The sequence below is a fragment of the Rhinatrema bivittatum genome, chromosome 14, assembly GCF_901001135.1.
Source record: "Rhinatrema bivittatum chromosome 14, aRhiBiv1.1, whole genome shotgun sequence".
Classification (NCBI taxonomy): Eukaryota; Metazoa; Chordata; class Amphibia; order Gymnophiona; family Rhinatrematidae; genus Rhinatrema; species Rhinatrema bivittatum.
In genome coordinates, this window is record NC_042628.1 from 80,913,735 (window position 1) to 80,936,269 (window position 22,535).

At 48.4% G+C, this 22,535-nt stretch overlaps 2 protein-coding genes across 2 annotated transcripts in view; both read left to right on the forward strand.

The window, feature by feature from the left end:
* Positions 1 to 11,652, forward strand: part of TOMM40 (translocase of outer mitochondrial membrane 40) — a 53,249-nt gene extending 41,597 nt beyond the window's left edge. The window contains exon 11 of the mRNA XM_029576344.1: positions 8,982 to 11,652. Within this exon, the coding sequence (XP_029432204.1) occupies positions 8,982 to 9,121 (140 nt within the window). The 3' untranslated portion in view covers positions 9,122 to 11,652. The remainder of the gene's footprint in view (positions 1 to 8,981) is intronic.
* Positions 11,653 to 15,519: 3,867 nt separating this feature from the next.
* Positions 15,520 to 22,535, forward strand: part of LOC115075704 (apolipoprotein Eb-like) — a 12,747-nt gene continuing 5,731 nt past the window's right edge. Inside the window, exons 1-3 of the mRNA XM_029576345.1 lie at positions 15,520 to 15,675; positions 15,961 to 16,023; positions 17,606 to 17,756. Coding sequence (XP_029432205.1) covers positions 15,981 to 16,023; positions 17,606 to 17,756 — 194 coding nt within the window. The 5' untranslated portion in view covers positions 15,520 to 15,675; positions 15,961 to 15,980. The remainder of the gene's footprint in view (positions 15,676 to 15,960; positions 16,024 to 17,605; positions 17,757 to 22,535) is intronic.

The window sequence follows — 22,535 nt, forward strand, 5'->3', positions numbered from 1 at the left end:
GATTGATTTCAAGATTTAGGAGTTTTCCTTGAATAAATGTCAAACGCTGTGAACTTGTAAGGATGATCATCCTTTCTATACTCTTTCACTTGTGTTAAATGAAACCCCCATGAATATGGTTTGATCCTCCTATAGAAAGTCTTTTGCTGCCTTTTTGAGTGCAGAGGTTAAAGAAATTAAATAATTGCATCAGAATGGTTTGTTCCCAGTGGACCAGCCAGGCAGAGGGCAAGTTTTCTCAGTGGCTCAGTGCTCCTAATGTGAATTTCGGCATTGCCAGGATTAAATGAGCCCCCATCCCTATGGAAGTTGTGGCGTCCTTGGAAGGTATAAGAGAGGGGATGGAGTTGGCTGTGCAGAGTTTAAATGACTATCTTATGTTTCGTTCTGCCTCCCGTGAAGGGTCCTTACCACCTCGAAACATACAAACAAAGCCTTCAGCAATACCTTGAGGAACCAGAATTGTGCTCTCACCTCCCCTGTTTTGTCTGTGGTCTTGTCAGCTGATTTCCTAATGAATGTGGCCTGTGCCTTTCTCTCGTCTTTAAATTGTAGCTCATTGAGTGCTGGCCAACAGAGCTTTGTGGTTGAAAGTGTGGTCTGTGGCATACTTCATCCAAAAATCAACCAGTTTATATCCCATTAGAAAGTTAACCATGTATAATCCCATAAAGCCTACCCTCTTTATCCCAATTCTATCCCAATTTAGCCTACCCTCTTTTTTAGCTATTCCCTACATTTATTCACGTTATTTTGACGAGTTATTGTTGTCTATTTAATATTTATGTTCTTATGTTCAGAAACTCTGTTTAATGTAACGCCTTAACCGCGACAGTTTTGTTCTATGGAAACCAACCAGAGGCACAGGAATGACTTGCTGACGTGCTGTGTACGGGAGAGAATCTTCAGAGATAGGGTGAGAGATATTGTGGCCCAACTCAGGGACCATCAAGAAACCCTCCAGCAACTCTCCACCAGTACTCTGAACCCATCCTCTTCCTCCAGGAAGTCGTTGAGGCTGGGGCCAAAGAAGTCTTTCTTTTGCCAAAGGAAGGAAACACCATCAGAGCTCCCACGGCCATCCAGGCAACAGAGAGCTCCCAAGCCCCAGCCTGCTCCTCACTCAAACCCGGGGGCAGCGTTTTGGACTGGGTCACAAGGTGTGTAAGCCAGTCGCTCATACCTGAGGTGATGGACCCTCTGGTCAAGGGTAGGCTGCAGTTCTTTGCAAACCAGTGACCTGGTGTAACCGCGGACCAGTAGGTTCTGTCAATCATCCACCAGGATTACCAATTAAATCTGTTGGGTGTCCTGCCAAATTGCCCTCCATGCCCATATTGAGGGCCGGTAGCAATATCAGGAGGTACTTTCAGTGGAGTTCTCCTCCCTCTTAACAGCCGGCGTGGTTGAGCCCATATTACCAGGGCAATGAGGGCAGGGATTCTACTCCAGGTATTTCTGAATTCCAAAGCAAATCGGAGGACTCCGTCCCATCCTAGACCTAAAGGCCTTTAACAAGTTTCTGAAAAAAGAAAAGTTCAAGGTGGTTTCGCTGGGCACCTTGATCCCCCTTTTGCAAAAAGGGGACTGGCTATGCTCCTTCAACCTAAAGGACACGTACACCCATATTGAGATCTTCCCCGGTTACAGGAAGTATCTCTGATTCATGGTGGGAAAACAGAACTTGCAGTACCAGGGGTTGCCATTCAAGCTTGTTTCCGCCCCATGTGTCGTCACAAAATGTTTGGCTGTGGTGGTGGCGCATCTCCGCAGACTGGGAGTGCATGTCTTCCTATATCTGGATGATTGGCTGGTCAAGAACACATTGGGTCCATGTGCTTAATCTTTTGGGTGTTGGAGTCACTAGGGTTTGTTCCCAACTATCCAAATTTCCATCTCGGTCCATCACCTCAATTGGACTTCATCGGAGCCCTGCTAGACACTGCTCAGGCCAAGGCTTTTCTGCTGAAACAGGGGGCTGTTGCTTTGGCGACCATTGCGGCAGAAGTTCAACAGAGCCAGCAGGCATCAGCCTGGCACATGTTGAGGTTGTTGGGCCACATGGCTGCAACCGTCCATGTCACTCCCTTAGCATGCTTACACATAAACAGAGCCCAGTGGATTCTGAGGTCACAGTGGTGCCAAGCCACTCAAAGCCTCTAGGATTGTATCAGAGTCACCTTGCCTCTCAGGGACTTATTGTCCTGGTGGTGGGTACTTTCCAATCTGTAATATGGGATCTCCTTTTGGAGTCTCCCTACTCAAATTGTGCTAAACACAGATGCATCTACCCTGGGGTGGGGAGCTCATGTGGATGGGCTCAGCCCCCAGGGTCTGTGGTCCTCTCAGGAACGTTCCTGTCATATCAACTTCCTGGAGCTCAGGGCAATCAGGTACGCGCTATGGGATTTCAGACTGACAACCAAGTAGCCATGTGGTATGTCAAAAAGCAGAGGCGCACAGGATCATACTTCCTGTGTCAGGAAGCAGTCCCGATCTGGTCATGGTCCCTGATCCATGGGATGATGCTTAGGGGTCACGTACCTGGCCAGGGCTGAGAATGTAGTAGCAGACAAGCTGAGTCGAGCCATCAGACCCTAGGAGTGGTCCCTAGACCAGGGGGTAGCAAATCAGATATTCCACCTCTGGGGGAGCCTGGTTGTAGATCTGTTCATATCCCCCTGCAACAGGAAGGTACCTCATTTCTGCTCCCTGTACCAGTCAGACAGCATACCAGTTTCAGATGCCCTTGCCTATTATTAGGGCAAGAGTCTTCTGTATGCATATCCTTGAGGTTAAATCCATAAACTGCTATTGTGGTAATTAATAAGCAATAGTAGCTTGTGATCTAAGGTTTGGGTACTTGCCAGGTACTTGTGACTTGGATTGGCCACTGTTGGAAACGGGATACTGGGCTTGATGGACCCTTGGTGTGACCCGGTATGGCATTTCTTATGTTATTATGATTCCCTTAGTGGCAAAGACCCTCTTTAAGCTTCACGAGGACAGGGGAACTATGATCCTCATAGCCCCTCATTGGCCAAGATGGGTGTGGTTTCCACTCCTGCAGGAGTTCATCTGGAAACCGATCAGGCTGGGGACTTCCCAAGATTTCATCAGGCAAGATCAAGGTAGGCTGTGGCATAACAAGCTCCAGGCCCTGTCGCTCACAGCCTGCATGTTGAGAGGTTAATCCTGCAGCCGCTTGATCTTTCAGAGGATGTGTCTTGGGGCCTAGTGGCCTCTAGAAAGCCTTCTGCTAGAAAGTCCTATGGTCTGAAGTGGAGGAGGATTTCCCTGTGGTGTGAGCAGAAGGCTCTAGATCAGTTCTCCTGCCCTTCACAAAAACTGCTTGATTACCTTCTACACCTATCAGAGGCTGGCTTAAAAACCAACTCCGTTAGAGTTCATCTTAGTGCAATTGGCGCATCCACCACCATGTAAATGGTACACCCATCTCTGTACTGCCTATAGTTGTATGTTTTATGTGGGGCCTGCTTTAATTGAAGCCTCCCCTAAGGTCTCCCACTGTGTCTTGGGACCTCAGTGTGATGTTACCTCAGCTGATGAAAGCTCCCTTTGAGCCGCTGCTTCACCTGTGACTTGAAGTACCTGATCTGGAAGGTACGCAGGGTCAGCGAGTGCCAGGCCTTAGTGACTTATCCACCTTATACTAAGTTTTATCATGGCAGGGGGCAAAGGGGCATCTTCGATCCCGGACGAAGCACGGGGGCGAGCGCCGTTCGGAGTAGCAGGGCCGGGGAGCAAGCCCGGGTCCGGGTCAGGTCCGTTCCCGCGGAGCGCGGGAACGGGCGCCATTTTGAGCTCGCTGTCGGCGGGGACGTCCGCCATTTTGTTACCTCCGGATGCAGGGAGGTCCGCATCTCCGTCAGATCAGGGAGAGCAGGATTTGCCGCTGCGTTGATCACCATAGCGCAGGGTCCCTGAGGGGGACAAACCTGCGCGGCCACACTGTTCTAAGGCGGATGAAATCCCTGAGGGGGACCCCGCAGTTTGCTCACCCGATTTTGTTGTTTTCCTCAGAGTTTGGGCTAGTAATGCACAAAGTTTTCAAAGCTCATCCATTGGCCAGGGAAAGGCATCGGATCCCGCTGGGGGGGGGGGGGCCCCGGCCCCGGCCCTCCAGGCTACGGGGCTCGCAGGGGGATCATGATACTTCTACGGAATGACCCTTAGGAGGCACAGGGGGACCAGGACCTGCCGTCCCAACCCTCGAGGGGGGTTGAGGGGGACAGTGAGCGGTCAACAGGTGGCCTGAGTGGTAACCATGGGATGGATGGGGTTGACCCCAAGGTCGTTCGTCTTGTTCGGCAGAATGAGCTGGCGCCCCTCATCCCGGTGATTCTGGAGGAATTAGGCATCCAGTTACCACAGGTAGAGTCCAGTCTGGGGGCGACAGACCCGTGGTATTGGGCCTGAGAGGTCCGCCATCCGCATTTCCATTGCGTTTTTCGGCGTCTGATTTGCTTTTCACGGAATGGGACACCCCAGATTTGGGACTTAAAGTGGCTAAAGCCATGGATAAGCTCTATCCTCTACCTGAGTCTGCGTTGGAGCTGTTGAAGGTCCCGAGGATAGATTCGGCAGTGGCGGCGGTCACTATGAAGACCCCTATGCAGGTAACCGGGGGAACAGCTCTCAAGGATTTACAAGATTGAAAGCTGGAGATACAGCTTAAGAAGATATTCGAAGTCTCGGCACTGGGGATCCGTGCAGCTATTTGTAGTAATTTCTCCTTGCGAGCAGGCCTTCGGTGGGTTCAGCTATTGCTAGCCAATGCATCTCTTTCCTGAGAAGAAGCGCTTCAGGCGGGGCGTTTAGAAGCCATAATTGCCTATAGGGCGGATGTCTCCTATGACTTACTACGTACCTCTGCTAGAACCATGGTCTCGGCGGTGTCTGCGCAACGCTTGCTATGGCTTCGCCATTGGGCAGCGGATTTGTCCTCTAGAGCTCGGTTGGGTTTGTTGCCCTTTAAGGGCAAGTTATTGTTTGGAAAGGAACTGGAGAACCTGATTGAGACTCTTGGCGAGAACAAGATTCATCGACTTCCGGAGGACAGGCCTAGATCTAGAGGGAATTCTTCCTCCTCGGCCCGTTTTCAGGGAGGGCGCAGACCTCGGACTTCGCGAGGGTCGGCTTCCTCCTTTCGTCATAATGCCAACCTTCAGTAGACGTACTCGCAGTCCTTTCGCGGGCGCCACTTTGGCCGACCAGAGTTCGGTCAGAATGCAGAGAGTGGTAAACCTTCACAATGATGTGAAGCCGGTCCACTCCTCGGTACCAGTGGTCGGAGGCAGATTGTCTCAATTTTACGAGGAGTGGACTAAGATAACCTCGGATCAGTGGGTCCTAGAGGTGATAAGTCGAGGTTACGTGTTAGATTTTTTGCGACAGCCCCGCCAGTGTTTTTTCTGGTATCGCCTTGCAGTTTTCGGAAAAGCGATGAGCGGTACGGGACACACTGCATCGCCTTCGCGACCTCGGCGCGATTGTTCCGGTTCCATCACACGGGCTTCGCAGAGGCCGGTTTTCCATTTTTTTCGTGGTACCAAAGAAGGAAGGAACTTTGCGTCCGATTCTAGACCTGAAAAGCGTCAACCAGTGTCTGCGAGTACCTCGTTTCCGTATGGAGACCTTAAGGTCCGTGATCGCGTCGGTGCGACAGGGAGAGTTTCTAGCTTCTCTGGATCTCACAGAAACGTACCTTCATATCTGGATCCGGGCGGAGCACCAACGATTCCTAAGGTTTGCCGTGATAGTCAACATTACCAGTTTCAGGCTTTGCCGTGCAGTCTTGCCACCGCACCTCGCACGTTCTCCAAGGTTATGGTAGTGGTAGCAGCGCATCTTCACAAGGAATTTTTTCTGGTACTCTCGTATCTGGACGACTGGCTGATTCGGGCAAAGTTGGAGCGGCTCTGTCAGGAAGCGGTTCAATGGGTGATTCACTTGTTGAAAAAGCTCGGCTGGGTAAGCAATACGGCCAAAAGTCACCTGGTTCCTTCCCAATCTCTGGCGTTTTTGGGAGCATTGTTCGATGCTCATCAGGGAATGGTAGCTCTTACACGAGCAAGTTACAGAGTCAAGCCAGGCGCTTATTAGCCACACCCATGCCAATCGTCTGGGATTACCTTCAGATGGTAGGGTCCATGACTTCGACGTTGGACTTGGTTCCCTGGGCTTTCGCTCATATGCGTTCCTTACAGTCCGCGTTGCTTTCGCGGTGGAATCCGGTGTCGGAACAATTTCAGCTGCCTTTACCGTTAACGCAGTCTGCTCGGACCAGCATGGTTTGGTGGCTATGTCCAGGCAACTTGAGTCGGGGAGTGCCACTGGAGGTTCCCTTGTGGACAGTGATCACCACGGATGCCAGCTTGTACGGTTGGGGAGCGGTCTGCCTCCGAAAATCGGTACAGGGGACATGGTCCCCACAAGAAGCGGCTTGGTCCATCAATCGCTTAGAGCCCAGGGTGGTTCGTCTAGCACTCCAGATTTTTCTCCCCTTGGTTCGTGTCAAGGTGTTCAGAGTCCTGTCAGACAGTACAGCCACGGTGGCCTATATCAACGGTCAGGGGGGCACCAAGAGCCAACCAGTGGCATTCGAAGCCCGGCAATTGCTGGCGTGGACAGAACGACATCTCAGCTGCATTGTGGCCTCGCATATTGCCGGGGTGGAAAGTGTTCAGGCGAACTTCCTCAGTCGCAATCTACTAGATCCCGGAGAGTGGGAACTCGCGGACGCAGCATTTCGACTTATCTGCACACGCTGGGGGACACCCGCTCTGGACCTAGTGGCAACATTCAGAAATACCAAAGCTCCACGCTTCTTTGCTCGTCGCAGGGCAGCTGGAGCGGAGGGCGTGGATGCTCTGGTGTTACCATGGCCGACGGATGTCTTACTTGATGTCTTTCCCCCTGGCCTCTCATCGGCTGGACGCTGCGGCGCATAGAGGTGCACCTGACGGCGGTGGTGCTAGTAGCTCCCGAGTGGCCTCGGTGCCCTTGGTTTGCGGATCTCCGAAACCTGGCCTTGGAGGAGCCCATTTGTTTTCTGTATGTTTTGGATTTTCTACATCGGGGTTCCGTGTGTTTCGACCAGGCCGAGCGCTTTTGTCTAGCGGCATGGCTTTTGAGAGGCGTTGGTTGAAGTCAAGGGGTAGACGGATGCGGTAGTGACAACTCTTCTAGAGTACCGCAAGGTGTCTACATCGTTGTCTTCCGTGCGGGTTTGGAAGGTTTTTGAGACGTGTATCGCTCACGACGTGGTGGCTGCGCGTGCATCCGTGCCTGAGATCTTACTTTTTCTTCAAGATGGTTTGTCGACGGGGCTGTCCTGTAGTTTCTTGCGTGTTCAGGTAGCGGCCCTGACGTCGTTACGTGGTCAGTTTCACGGTGTGTCTGTAGCGTCTTACCCAGATGTGGTTAGTTTCCTTAAGGGTGCTAAGCATTTACGTCCACCGTTCCTTGGGCTTTGCCCTTCCTGGAACCTGAACGTGGTATTAAAGGCCTTATGCAGCGCTCCCTCTGAACTTATTCGTAAGGCCACATTAAAGGACTTGATGCTGAAGGTAGTGTTCTTGGTGATTATTTCGGCACGACGGGGTTCTGGGATCCAGGCTCTGTCTTGTCGGGAGCCCATTTTACGAATATCGGAGACGAGGGTGTCGCTTCGTACGGTGCCTTCCTTCTACTTAAGGTGGTTTCTACCTCCCATTTAAATCAGACGGTAGAACTTCCTTCATTTTCGGAGTTGGGCGATACGAATCCCTTGGTCAAGGTCTTGCGTCGGTTGGATGTCCGCCGGGTGTTACTACATTACCTTGAGGTTACCAATGCCTTTCGGGTGTCCGTCCATCTATTTGTGCTTGGAGTGGACATTGTAGTGGTAATACTGCTTCCAAGACCACCATTGCTCCCTGGTTGAAGGAGGCGGATCAGTTCAGCCTATCTGTTACGGGGTAGGTCTCTGCCAGAGGGGCTATGTGCCCATTCTACACGCTCCCAGGCCGCATCCTGGGCAGACTGCCACCATGTATCACCAGAGGAGATTGGTAGAACAGCGATTTGGAAATCCTTACATACATTCGCCCGTCATTATCGGCTGAATGTTAAGGTGCCAGACAGGGGGGATTTTGGAGCCGGGGTGCTCTGAGTGGGACTCTCCGGTTCCCCTCCCAGTTGAGGACAGCTCTGGTACATCCCAGCAGTCTGGACTGATCCGGGTATGTACAGGGAAAAGAAAATTAGGTCTTACCTCTGATAATTTTCGTTCCTGTAGTACCACGGATCAGGCCAGAGTCCCGCCCATTTTGTTCTGCAAGGAGAGTCCACATTGATTGTCTTTTTCTCTTATTCTAAACTCAGTATCTGTATGTGCTGCCATCGGTGGCTCGAGTCCTGTTTCCAGTTGGGAGTTAGTGATCCGGTTGCTGTTGTTCAGTTACTGTACATAGTTAATTTGGTGTCTTATTTGGGATCCATTCTGCTTTGATATTGACTAATACTGCCAGACTGTAGGTGGCACCAGCCTAGATAAGGCGGAGTTTTGTTTGTAAACTTCTGTCTCCATCTGCTGGGGGGGGGGGGGGGGGGGCAAAACCCAGGAGTGTGGACTGATCCGTGGTACTACAGGAACGAAAATTATCAGAGGTAAGAACCTAATTTTCTTTTTCTACTCTGGCAGTTGAATTTCGGTGTGTGGCAAAGTCTATTTTAGTTGAGGAAGGCCTAGAAAGGAGGATCATGCATTAGTGCTACTGGTCTGTTGCATTCCCCAAATGCTAGTCCTTATCAGTACCGACCGTTTCAGACGATAATATACAATTTGTGTTCTCTGTGACTGTTTCTCCCTGATCTTTTAAGTATGAAATGTTCGAGTCTCCTTTCCCGTCCCTCTTGGTTTTGCTTTGTTTGACCGAGGCTCTGGATAATCTTCTGTTTCCCTCCCTTGTCCTTAGGTTCGGTGGACAGTAACTGGGTGGTAGGAGCAACGCTAGAGAAGAAGCTGCCACCACTGCCGTTGATGCTAAGCATGGGGGCTTTTCTCAACCATAAGAAGAACAAGTTCCAGTGTGGCTTTGGCCTCACCATTGGCTAATCCTCTGCTGCCCATCTTCTCCTCTTTTTCCTCCTCTCTTGTATCTGCTCCATTTTTAATCTTTATTTTTTATGATCTTTATTTTTTATGAGGGCATAGGTGGTTGAGGTGTGTGCAGTACCAGAACTCAGCCCATTTGGCAGCCAGCTGTGGTGTGCTCTGTTTTTTCTGTACTTTTAGTGTTAGCACTGGAGACGAAGGCCCAGGTCCCATTACCATGTGTCTTCCTGACACGTGAGAACACTTTCTGCCTTTTCCAACTGCGCCACTTTGTGTCATTGCTCTGCTGCTGTAGGCAGTCTAAGTCACTGTGGCTGATTTGCTACTCTGCCACTCTTCAAGGAGTTAAAAGCTGATAGATGTGATGGCTGCCTGTCTCGCCAGGACTCTCACTTCCACCAGACACAGACTAGTTGTGGATGCATACCTAACCATTCTGCTTTTCAGGCAAGATCTAATGGCATAGACTGAGCCTCCAGTCTCTGAATCCTATTTGCATTAGAGAGCCTGGAGCCGGGATTGGCTAGGTATGGCTCTAGTACTACTCTTATCCCTTCTCCTGGCTGCTGCCGCTGCCCCCACACCTCCTACACCCTCCTGCAGTTACTGCTATTGTTATGCATTTACCCTGGCAGCAGGGGCAGCCCTCCATCCAGAATCCTCTCTGCTCATTTATTCACTTTCCAAACCTGAAGCTCTTACTATGACTGACCTACCACTCACATTCCAGTTCCCAGACATAAGTCCGGCTTCTTGGCCCTCGCCTCTTAAGATGATTGTCTTAGTGCACACCCCAAGCCTACAGCCCAGTGTTTGCTTCCTGTGCTGGTGGAGAAGGCTGGAAATCTGACAGGCAGGAGAGGGTGAGATCCTTGTCATGCAAGAGAGAGAAGAGGTCTGCCTGATGATAATGGCAGGGAGCGTCCCTGTAGTAAAGTAGACTGGGGCTGCCAGTAAGTCTGTCTTTCACAGGGGAGGTGAAACCTTCCTTTGTGTGATGGTGCTTCATGGCACTGCTGGCGCTACCCTAGATGTGAGCCATAGAGCTGTGCATCTCCATGTGCTGGCGGAGTGAGGAGGATAGATGTTCCCTGATTTCTGAGTGGTGGGGATTAGGCCTTGGTACGATGGCAATAAATACATAAATATCCACTGTGCACTCTTTGCAGGCTGATATGAGACCTACACTGGGAGGTTGGAGTCTCAATCTGATAGCAGATTTTTTTTGGCTGCTCTCTGACCCTGCTTTTCTTCTCATCCTGTGGGGCTATGTGAAGGTTTTGGGACTTCTTGGGGCTGGAGCAATGCCGAGAAGCACATCCGTGCTGCTGCTCCTCCTCTTATGCCCGGATGGACTGGACACTTGCACATCCCTACCTGCCCCGTCACTTCCTGCCCTCACCAGTCTGATCCCACCCTGCCTGTGGGCCAGCGATGGAAGAAGAGCATTTTTGGATGGGAAATGCAGCTGGCACCAGTCCTTTTGCATGAGACTGTATATTTAAATCATGTGTATAAGTTATGGAAACAGAACTCTTACAGACAAAAACAAAAGTGTTGGAAGTCATTGGGGCTGCATTAAATGTGGATATGTACAGATTTGTTTGTTTAGGAACCATTTTCTTCAGCTGCTGCATCTGATGCTAAATATGGACCATGGATCATACAACGGTTTTTATTATTAAGCTGATGTTAGCAGACAGGAAATGTACGGAGTGTGATCTTTGTGATAGAAGAAACCTTTTTTCTGTAGTGGATAGCGTTGGCATTTAACAGTTGGGCTGGGAACGTAGGTGTGAGCACAATCTTGTATATAAATTGTTATGCTGTGTGGAGGAGAGTCATAACCAGATTAAGTCAGTAGTCACCTCTGAATGTTTTCCCCACAAACCTCTGCTTAGTCCAAGCGCAGTGGGCGAGCAGTGCTGGAGAGGCTTATTTCTCACGTCAGCTCGCTCTCTCTGGTTTCTGGGCAGGGAAAGTGAAGAGTCAGATGTCACAGGTTACTGATGGGGGGAAAAGAGTTAGCATTGCATTGTACTGGTGTTGGGGCTGCAGAGGATCACGAGATGGCAGTAGACGGCCCACGGGGTCCCTGGGCTGTCCGTCCTCCATTTTCCCCTTCCAGCAGTCCTGCAGCAGCACCGGGAATCCCCCTGTGCCTACACTGCAGTCGCTCCTTCACGGGCAGGGTCTTTCTCTACATCTGCAGCAAGATTGCCGCACTGGCGAGATGGGACACGTCTGGGGCAGGAGGTGAGAGGGAACTGGGGCAGGGGGAGGAAGTGAAGAGATGGATACGAGTAGAGAGGGGGAAGTGAAGGAGAAAGCAGGAGCAAAGACACAAACTTAAGAGAAACCGGGCAATGAGCCTGGCACATAGGCCATCGCCTTACAACAGAGTTTGCAAATGAAGGGTCTGATTTGTAAAGGATTTTGTCCTTTCTGTTCCTGTAGGAGAAAAGCTTAGTGAATCAGTTCCTGATTAAAATGTTAGTTTTATATATTCTATGTACAGTTCATCTTTCTTTGGTTAACCAATGTGAAATAATTAGCTGTGGCTCTTCTAGTAGCTCTGTATTGTTTTGCTTGGCTGTAAATATTTTCAGATAAATGCACAAAACTTCCTTGTCCTAATTTCAGAAAGGGGAACTTTTGTGTGCTGCCTCTCCCTCCTTGTCTCTGAAGTCAGCGATTCAAAAGCTGGGCCAGGAGACGGGATTGCACAGTCTGTTTCCTTGTTTCTGTCCTGTTTGGATCTTTACTCAGCAGTTTCCGTAGCTGATGATTTCACATCTCTCTCGTAGCAAAGGTTGCCTTTATCCAGCTGCCTGTTTTGATGTCTCTGCACACTGCCCTTTGACCTGAATGTGTTTTACTTGTGTACGTAGGGTGAAAAGCCAGAAACCTCGGCATGGACTTCAACAAGCACTAACTTACGCCCGCTAGCAGCTTCACTTCTCCCCCTTCCTCTTCCACAGGCTTTCTTGTCCTGCCTCCCTCCCTTTCCACCCTGTCCACCTATGCTCTCTTGCTTGCCAGAGTGAGAGGTGGCTTGGCAGAAGCTGCTGCCCATGGACTCTGTCCTGTTTACAGTCCCTTCAGCTCCACGTTGGCTGATGATGTGGCGAGGGGGGTGTTAGAAAAAGAAATGGTCTGTAATTCATTGGAGACAATCTCTGCAAAAGCTCAGGCACCAGCCTGCCACATTATCATTTAATGAAAACTTTTGTATTCGACACTTTCCAGGCTGTAGCAGAATTAGCAAATAGTAAATGATGGAAGAGAGAGACCAGCTGCCCAGTCCAATCTGCTCCCATTAAGATGCTCTGCCTTCCTGCTACTACAGGCGTTTGCACACAACTTCTCATTGCCTAAACCAGGGATGGCAAACTCCAGTCCTCGCAGGCAGGTTTTCAGGATATCCACACTGGAGGCAGTGCATGCAGGTCTTTCTCCTGCGTATTCATTGTGCTTATCCTGAAAACCTGGCCTCCAGGACTGGAGTTCGCCATCCCTGGCCTAAACCAGCCCCACCTTCCTGCCCCGTGTCCTTCATGTGATATCTCAAGCCTAGGCCCGTCACCACTCTACAACAATCCTAATCGCGCCTCATTCTCTGAACTAGCCACGATACAGGGGAGTGAAGTCATCGGATGGCACCGAAAGGAGCCTTCGTCCTACGCATGTCCACTGCCACCTTCTGAGCCCCCTTGGTCTGATTTTGCATGGATGTAAGACCCTCTCTGATTTGTACATTCGTGTTGTTTGCCTACCTCGTTCTGGTTCAACATGTTTCCATCCTTTCCACATGTTTAAACGCTACTAGAGGGGGAAGCTCCTGAGACTTCCTTAACCTGTCCGGTGGGCCCCACTGTCACTTCGGTTTTCATGAGATCCACGATGAATATGCGTGAGATACATTTACATACACTGAGTCTCCATGACAAGCAAATTGAGGAGGTGCTGAAAGTCCGATTGGCTACGGGGGTCCCCAGAGCAGGTCTGGGAAGCCTTAGTCTAAAGTGAGGCCTAAAACGTTGAGTAGTGACTTTAGAGTTTGGCCATCGCAAGTTTGCTCTCAGTGCCTGGGCTCTGACCATGGGCCTGGAAGAGGTGGGAACTCTGGGGAGCACTTACAGCAAGAATCGGATCCTCGTTCTCAATGTGCCAAGCCTCTTACCACTGTGGCACCAGTTCCTGGATTCACCCGCAGGTCCAGCAGACGAGGTTGCATAAAGAAGGTGGCGTCAGGTTTTGGAATATCAGAAGGTGTCTTAAGCTGTAGCTCCAGCAGCTCATGCTCTCATGGTAAGAAGGAGGTCATGGAAGGAGGGGACCTTTGTCCTGATGTGTAAGAAGTTATACTCCTGTTTATTGCTTCTTGAGAAATCTTAGGCAGCTTTCATCTTTAGTTTTATAAACTAAATTCTTTTTATTGATTAGTTTTATGTCTCAATCATTTAGGAATTTGAAACATTTTGGCTTCGTATTATTAATTATGATAAGACAGACCATCAAAAACCTTTTTCAACCAGCGGGGAACTTTTCGGGGTGTTTTTCATGGGTATAATAGAGCTTTGCAGAAAGGGTCTCTGAATTGTACCTATGCACGGAGCTGGTGGGCGCAGATATTCGTGTGTATTCCAGTTTGTGCCAACGGATGTGAGCGCGCATGGTATAAAAGTGGCTGGATGTGTGTACGTGTGGGCACGCACATAGGTGCCAGTTTTAACAGTTCACCCAGGCAAAGGATAAGACTTCCCAGACCCCAGCCTAGATTTTATTTTACTAGGAACCCATCCCCAGCAGTAGTGAAATGTGAAGGGAGCCTGGCATGTGCTTGTGTGTGTAAATGCAGGCAGATTTCATGTTAGCTTCCAGAATGCCCATGTCCCGCCCCTCTTGATACTGCAAGATGCATGCGTGCGGCGGGCGCTGGCCGGACAGACTCGCCGATCTCCTGCCGTTGGTGCAAACCAGGCTTTTAAGATTCACCTGTACGTGGGTAAACCTGTTTAATGCACGCGCGTTTACCTGTATATTGTGGCGGGACTCCTGTAGGCAGGGTTAGGGCAGGGAGGCACCAACGTGAGTAGTTTTGGATTCTCACAACTACGTGCGTGGTTCTGCCTGGAAGAGGTACCCACAGGCACGAATCTCAGAGGTACCGTGTTTCTCCGATAATAAACCCTACCCTGAAAATAAGTCCTAGCTTTTAAGTGGACGCGCGGTTCCACCCCCCCCCCCCCCCCCCAAGACTTACGGAAAGTCCCGAGGGGGGGGTTGTCAAAGAAACAAAAACCCCAAACCCACCTCAACCCTTCAAATTTGCTTCATTGCTCCTACCATGGGACAGAGGCCATGGCCTGGAAAGGGCAAAGGGCCATCCGCCATTTTGATTAGTGGCAGCCGACGGCCTGCGCGTGGGAGATCGCTCCCGGGACCCCCGCTGGACCACCAGGGAATTTCGGCAAGTTTTTGGGGGGTTGCAATGAAGTACATTTGAAGGGTTGAGGTGGGTTTCGGGTGGGCAGCCAAAATAAAATCGGCCCGGTCGGCCATGTGGTGGTACCGTGTTTCCCGGAAAATAAGCCCTAACCATTTTTTGGAGCTAAAAAAGAATATAAGACCTGTCTTATTATCGGAGAAACACGGTAGTTTTTCCTAGGGACAATAATGAAAGGAAAAGTATCTGTAGCAATTGCACCAATGTAGTCCATGTAATTCTTGCCAGTTAAAAGCATAGAAAGCTGAGCTGCAGGTCTGTCAGAGCTCTTACAGAAGACCCTGCTCCATTTCACATGCAAGATCTGCTGAGAGCCTCAGCCACGCGTGGAGAGATCCTTGTAAAATGCAGAAGAAACCTGGTACCTATCTCAGTAATTGTATTCTCCTTCTGTCCTCTTAAACTTTGACCTTTGACAGGGCGCTCCTTCAGAACATAACAAAATGCCATGTGATAGGGGGAAATTCAGGTCACGCGTTTCAATGGATCCCAAAGAATAGATCATTCCTTGTTCTCACTGCCAGGGATAATTTCTGGCTTTCCCTCTAGAAACTTGTCCAAGCTTCTTTGCTATGCTGGCTGCGTTCACCACATCCTCCGAGAACACATTTCACAGTTTGATTGTGCCTTGAGTGAAACAATATGTTCTCCAATTTGTTTTAAATGTGCTGCCTGTTCCTTTCATTGCGTGTCTCCTAGTCTTAGGGTAAATAACCATTCTCCCTTTATCTCTGCCAGTCCACTCCTGAGTTCAGATACCTCTGTCCCATCCCCTCCTGGTCATCTCTGCGTCCAGCTGACCTTCACTGAATTCTGCCTGCTGGAAGACATTCAGGGGCAGGGAAGGGGTTATGGACTTTCTCTGAAAGGAGAAGTACTGCCTGTTCTGATTATGAAATAAACTTCGCCCTTCCAGGCTGCTGACAGCTGAGCTTCCCCAGAGTAACCAGAAGTAACCTCGCTTTATAGTTTAGGGCTGGGTGGTGTCGGAGGTATTTAAGAAGAGGAACTGCACACTTAAACAAGAAAAGGACTGAGAGAAGAGGTAAGAAGGGAGAGGGAGGGAGGGAAGGAGAGAGAAAGGAAAATAGGAAATAAAGTTGGACTGGGAGCAAAAGATTTAACTTCACTATAATTTTAAGGAAAAGCATAATATTATAATATTTCATACAAGCGTGTTACTCTGTAATACATAAACGTGCTGCTTCAGTGACCATAGGTTTGTTTATGTCAATGTGACAATTTTATGTAAGAAACGTTGGACATCGTGAGGGCATTGTGTGCAAGCTTTCCGATCAGAGATAAATGTCTGTCTGTCTGTCTGTTTCAGGGCTCGCAGAAAGCGGAACCATGAAGCCCCTTGCACTGCTCTTCGCTGCACTCCTGCTCACAGGTATAACGCCTTTTGTTTTAGGCTTATTGCTATCATTCTGTCCTTTCCTAAGGTTATCAATATTTATTTAACATTTTTCTATATTGCTTTCTCAACATGAAGTTTTGAAGTGATGTTTAGCAAAACCAACGTAAAAAAATACATAAGCAACGACTTAAAAGTACCCTCAAGCATAAAACAACCACACAGGTCCCCTACATTCATCATCAGACCATTAATTTTATAATTCATAGTACTTAGAGTTCAGCATTATTATTTATATCATTATGAGTGTGTTCACGTGCATTATTATATATGTATATATGTACTCCTTCCCATAATAGCTTTTCTTTTCATTGTATAGCTCTATAGCATTGTCTAAAAGTGCTGAGGAAGATTTGATTATGATTAACGTTTTTTGATAATGATCAGAACTCATCCTTGATCCCCTCTCATTCTCTCCCCCACTCACATCTTATAACCAGTAGTCTGCCCCCATCGTACCACCTTATACCCTCCTCTCCACCCGTACCTCGGTAGAGTTCAGATAAAATCCAGCTCAGGTCTTCGGGGGCACATTTTATTGTCATGGCAAAGTTTTCAGTGAAGACTGACGGTTAGGGGGCAGGCAGATGTGTTTCTGTTACTAAGTAAGCCAAGAGAATAAAGTTTGTGCTTGGAAGCAAAGAAGTCTATGTGGCGCACCTTCAGAACAGGCTCACAGTAATGTACGCTCCCTATACCTTTCCCTTCCAAGGATGTGCATTCTTTTTCTAACAACATGGAACAATTGCAAAGGAAAACCTTTATTTGCAGTAAAAAAAAAAAAAAAAACCCCATATAAAACTGACCTACAATTATGGGCATGGGAACAACGTTTTTATTTAACTGATAAAGAAGAAGAAAAGTGATGTTTGACATTTGCAACAAAAAAAACAAAATGATCTCTGATTATACCTATTGATGCACCAGTCAGCGTCCTTATGAAGGTCATTATATGATTCATTTTATTGTATCAACAAATTTTGGTGGAATTTCTTGTATTGTGTTCTGTTCTTGAGTTTATAGCATTTATACAAATAACAGGGCCATGACGTGTAAAAACGGATCCAACCCCCATGCACCCTCCACCCATCTGGATGCCTCTTCCCTCCATCCATGGGATCTCCAAAGTTGAAACAGGAAATGAACGATTCCCAGTCATTCCTGTCCCACTGAGTCGGCCCTGAGGCGATCCCCCTTGTAACTGGGGATCACTTCTACATCATTTTGACTTTGGAGACCCCATGGGAGGCATAAGAAGCATCTGGAGAGGGTGGGTGAGCAGGGGAAGACCCAGGGTGGCGAGGGGGGCAGGTTTTCAATTTTTAAACTTGGTTAGTGCCAGGGTTGTTTTGGCAGAGTGTTTTCTCATACTTTAGTATTTCGTTTTTAATAGTCAAAATGAACAAAAATGAAAAATAAACACAAATAAAAAAAACCACTTTTTTGCACACTGCCTTCTTTCCTGTTTCTTATCTCCATATATCCTGTGATCTGCACACTCTGCTTTCCCCCAGTAACAGAAGCTTTTAACCGTTTAATTCCTGGTTCCCCTCACCAGGGTGTCAGGCCAACTTCCTCTTCAGAGATGAGCCCAAGTCTAAGTGGGAGGAAACGATGAACAGCTTCTGGGAGCAGGTGTCCGTGGTGGGAAAGAAGGCCGATGACATGGCCGCGAAGATCTCAGACTCACAGATCAACAAGGAACTGGAGTAAGTAACCTCCACACACTGTTTCAGGCTTACATAGTTGACTAAATTGAAAGGAGACCAAAGATCCTTGGATTCCAACCTTCTGCTAAATTCTGTCCTTGAGGCCTATGCTTTAGTGTTAAAACTGCCAGATGTATCAGATGAGGTTCTCCTGCATTATTCAACCTAATGAGTAGTACAGGGAAAGCTCTCCTCGCCCCCACTCCAGGATATAATTGGGATCCACCATTATCCCTGGGAAGATGACGGGTTCATTGCATCTCTCTCCAAAGCTTCCTCAGAAAACCTACAGGTCTTCAGAAACTCTCAGATCCACAATAGATGATCAGGCATTTGTGGCTACCACCCACCAAGAAGATAAATGGGGTATGGCAGCCCTCTTGGAACCCCCGCTGCGAATGATATTCAGGCCTCTAAAAACCTAATGGCAGTCTCCCTCTCCAGAAGACAGTTCGGCCGTCTGGCTTTGCTGTTAAGATTAGAGCGACTGTGGCACCAGTTTGTATTTGGCGCCATGGCTGGAGGCTGAAAACCAGCCCCCTCCTCGTGAAGACCAGGAGGCCTTCTATGCAAGTGAGTAGTGATCTAGATGGGTGAAAGGGGGCACTTGAATTTGCAAGTGTATTCTGGGATGGGGATCAAAAAGCTCAAATCGTTTTCCAAGGGGGGGTGTTCTAGAGAGCTACAGAATGAGGATCACGGTTAGGGGGTGAGGGGCTCATTGAGTACCACAGTTTTTGAAGTGGGGTTGGTCATGGCTTGGAGGGCTGCTGGCATCACTGGCACAGAGACCTTATCACATTCCAGGGAGCGGATATAGGGGCAGAAATATTCCAGTGGCTCCATTGGTGCTCATGATTATGGTCCATGGCGCAGAGGTTAACTCTGCTTCCTGAGACATAGGAACAGCAATTTGCAAGCTCATTTACAGTGCTGAGAAAAGGTTTGCTAATCCCCCTAGGATGCTCTGTATTTTACCACAATGTAAACATTAGATCCTAATCTAAGACCCGACAAGAGAGAAAGATGTCCCCATTGAATGGATAAATAGGTAAAAAGGCTACATCTTATTTATTTCCTTTTTATATTCCATTTTCCCTAGGAAAGGCAGAAGGGGAGATGCCAGGTGGTGATGGTAAGAGGGCAAAAAACTAATAGCAAGATACAGCCAAGTTATCCAGCCAAATGGCGAGCTTTGAATACCCTTGGTACTTATTAGAGATGCGATTCGGCGGAACCTATTGGTTCGGCCTTTGTTGTCAGCCCGCCGTGGGAGGTTTCGTTTTCCCGCGGTTCGGGTCGATTTTTTTCAGCCGCCCCGAATTTTGGGGTTAGTGCACGCTAAATCCCCGGGAAAATCCGCTTCATTTTTCGGGGTGGTCGAACCAGGACAAATGAGGCAATTTCATTGAAATTGCCTCATTTGTTGTGGACGAATGCACATCCCTAGTACTTAACCAGCTGGATAAGTGATAATCCAGCAAGAAGTTAAGTTAGCTGCATAAGTAAGAGCTGTTTTGCAGGCATTCTGGGACGGGAACGAGCTAGCCGAATAACTTACTAATTCTGACATCTGGAATTAGCTGAATATCTCCAGATGTAGCTGAAAGGAGGTATAAAGTTACCTGGGAACGTGTCAGAAACATCTCACAGCTATGATGGTGGCCTACACGCCCAGCGTTGCTGAATGAGCAGCACTGGATCTGGAGGAACTGCAGTCTGAGGTTCGGAGGTCACCTTTCATTAGGGGCGGAAGGAATCATTCATTTTACATTGGGAGGTGGGGGGATGGGGCCCTTAGCTATATGTTTTTGAATGTAGAAGATTACAGTAAAAGTTATGCGTCCACATGTGGCTGGATAACTTTAGATCTGCTCTGAGGCAGTGGTAAAGTTATTCATGTACCTGAAGCAGCTGCCTCTGAACATTCAGTAACCTAACTTGTAACTTGACCCTGTCTTAAATGCCCCTGGGATGCCTTTTTTAAAAATCCAGCTAAAATGCCCCCAGCATTCGAATGTTTACATTTAGCCGTATATAATTTACAAGTTATTCAGCTAAATACTTTTGTACATTGACTTCCTTCTTAGCACTTTGTACATTGTCTCAAGAAACACAGAGAAGTTTAAATTAAACTTTTTATTGCATAAAAAGACTGGTTTCAATGGAATTAAGGTGAGAACTTGCAGTTTTCATGATTGTACTTGGGATTACAATTTTTTCTTAGCACTGGAAATGAGTAAATAGCAATTTACCTGCACAAACTACTTGTGGAAAACTGCCCTTCCTCAGTCCTGCTTCTGCCAGCAATGTCTGATTCATAAACTGCATCTGATTTACCTGATACTGTTATTTTGTCTGTAACAAGTAAGAACATAAGAACCTGCCATGCTGGGTCAGACCAAGGGTCCATCAAGCCCAGCATCCTGTTTCCAACAGTGGCCAATCCAGGCCATAAGAACCTGGCAAGTACCCAAACACTAAGAAGATCCCATGCTACTGATGCAATTAATAGCAGTGGCTATTCCCTAAGTATAATTGATTAATAGCAGGTAATGGACTTCTCCTCCAAGAACTTATCCAATCCTTTTTTAAACACAGCTATACTAACTGCACTAACCACATCCTCTGGCAACAAATTCCAGAGTTTAATTGTGCGCTGAGGGCCGGATTTTAAAAGCCCTCCACGCGTAAATCCGGCCAGATTAACGCGTGCAGGGCACTCGCGCACCGGCGGCCTATTTTGCATAGGCCGCCGGTGTGCGCAAGTTCCGGGGCTTCGTAAAAGCGGTGGGAGGGGGCATGTCAGGGGCGGGACCGGGGGCGTGGCGCTGGCCCGGGGGCGTGGTCGAGGCCTCCGGACCAGCCCCTGGATCGGGTGATGGCGCGCCAGCAGCCCGCTGGCGCGCACAGATTTACACATGCTTTCGGCACGCGTAAATCTGCCAACAAAGGTAGGGGGGGGGGTTTAGATAGGACCGGGGGGTGGGTTAGGGAGGGGAAGGTGAGGAGAGGCGGAAGGAAAGTTCCCTCCGAGGCTGCTCCAATTTTGGAGCTGCCTCGGAGGAAACAGGCAGCGTGCGCCGGGCTTGGCACACGCGGGTTGCACAAATGTGCACCCCCCCCTTGCGCGCGCCAACCCCGGATTTTATAAGATTCACGCGGCTACGCGTGTATCTTATAAAATCCAGCGTACTTTTGTTCGTGTGCGCGTAAATTTATAAAATCTACCCCTGAGTGAAAAAGAATTTTCTCAGATTAGTCTTAAATGTGCTACTTGCTAACTTCATGGAATGCCCCCTAATCCTTCTATTATCTGAGAGAGTAAATAGGCGATTTACATTGACTTGTTCAAGTCCTTTCATAATTTTATTTATTTATTTATTTATTTATTTAATGAGTCTTTTATACCGATATTCATAGAGACATCATATCGCTTTACATTGAAACTATAGAATGGAAATTACAAAAAACAGGTAGTGGGGAGGGGATACATTAAACCAAAGAAAAGTAAAAGAGAGAGGCAAAGTCACAACGGGCAAAGCCACATGCAAGTGCAGTGCTAGCCTTTCATCATATCCCCCTCAGCCGTCTCTTCTCCAAGCTGAACAGCCCTAACCTCTGTAGTCTTTCCTCATAGGGGAGCTGTTCCATCCCCTTTATCATTTTGGTAGCCCTTCTCTGTACCTTCTCCATTGCAACTATATCTTTTTTGAGATGCGGCGACCAGAATTGTACACAAGGTGGGGTCTCACCATGGAGCAATACAGAGGCATTATGACATTTTCTGTTCTATTAACCATTCCCTTCCTAATAATTCCCAACATTCTGTTTGCTTTTTTGACTGCCGCACCACACTGAACCGATGATTTCAATGTGTTATCCACTATGATGCCTAGATCTTTTTCCTGGGTGGTAGCGCCTAATATGGAACCTAACATTGTGTAACTACAGCAAGGGTTATTTTTCCCTATATGCATCACCTTGCACTTGTACACATTAAATTTCATCTGCCATTTGGATGCCCAATCTTCCAGTCTTACAAGGTCCTCCTTAATGTATCACAGTCTGCTTGTGATTTAACTTCTCTGAACAATTTTGTATCATCTGCTAATTTCATAACCTCACTCATCGTATTCCTTTCCAGATCATTTATTAATATATTAAAAAGCACAGATCCCTGAGGTACTCCACTGTTTACCCTTTTCCACTTGCCTGTACTAAATGTTGGCCCCTCCAGTATGCCCAGCAGGAGTTTCAGAGTGGAAGTGTAACTGGGTGCCTTTCTTGGAAGCATAATGCAATCATTTCAATCTGCTCCATGCAGATCACCTCAGCATTTTATTTCATCCTCTTGCCAATTATTGTAGCTCATAGTACCAGGCTCCCACCCTCACACACACACACACACACACACAAGCTCCCATGCAGGCTCCTACACACACACACACATGCAGACACACACACACACACACAAGCTCCCATGCAGGCTCCTACACACACACACACACACACACACATGCAGACTCACACACACACACACACACACGCTCCCATGCAGGCTCCTACACACACACACACACGCTCCCATGCAGGCTCCTACACACACACACACACAAGCTCCCATGCAGGCTCCTACCCTCCCACACACACACACACACACACACACACACACACAAGCTCCTATGCAGGCTCCTACCCTCACACACACACAAGCTCCTATGCAGGCTCCTACCCTCACACACACACACACACACAAGCTCACATGCAGGCTACCAC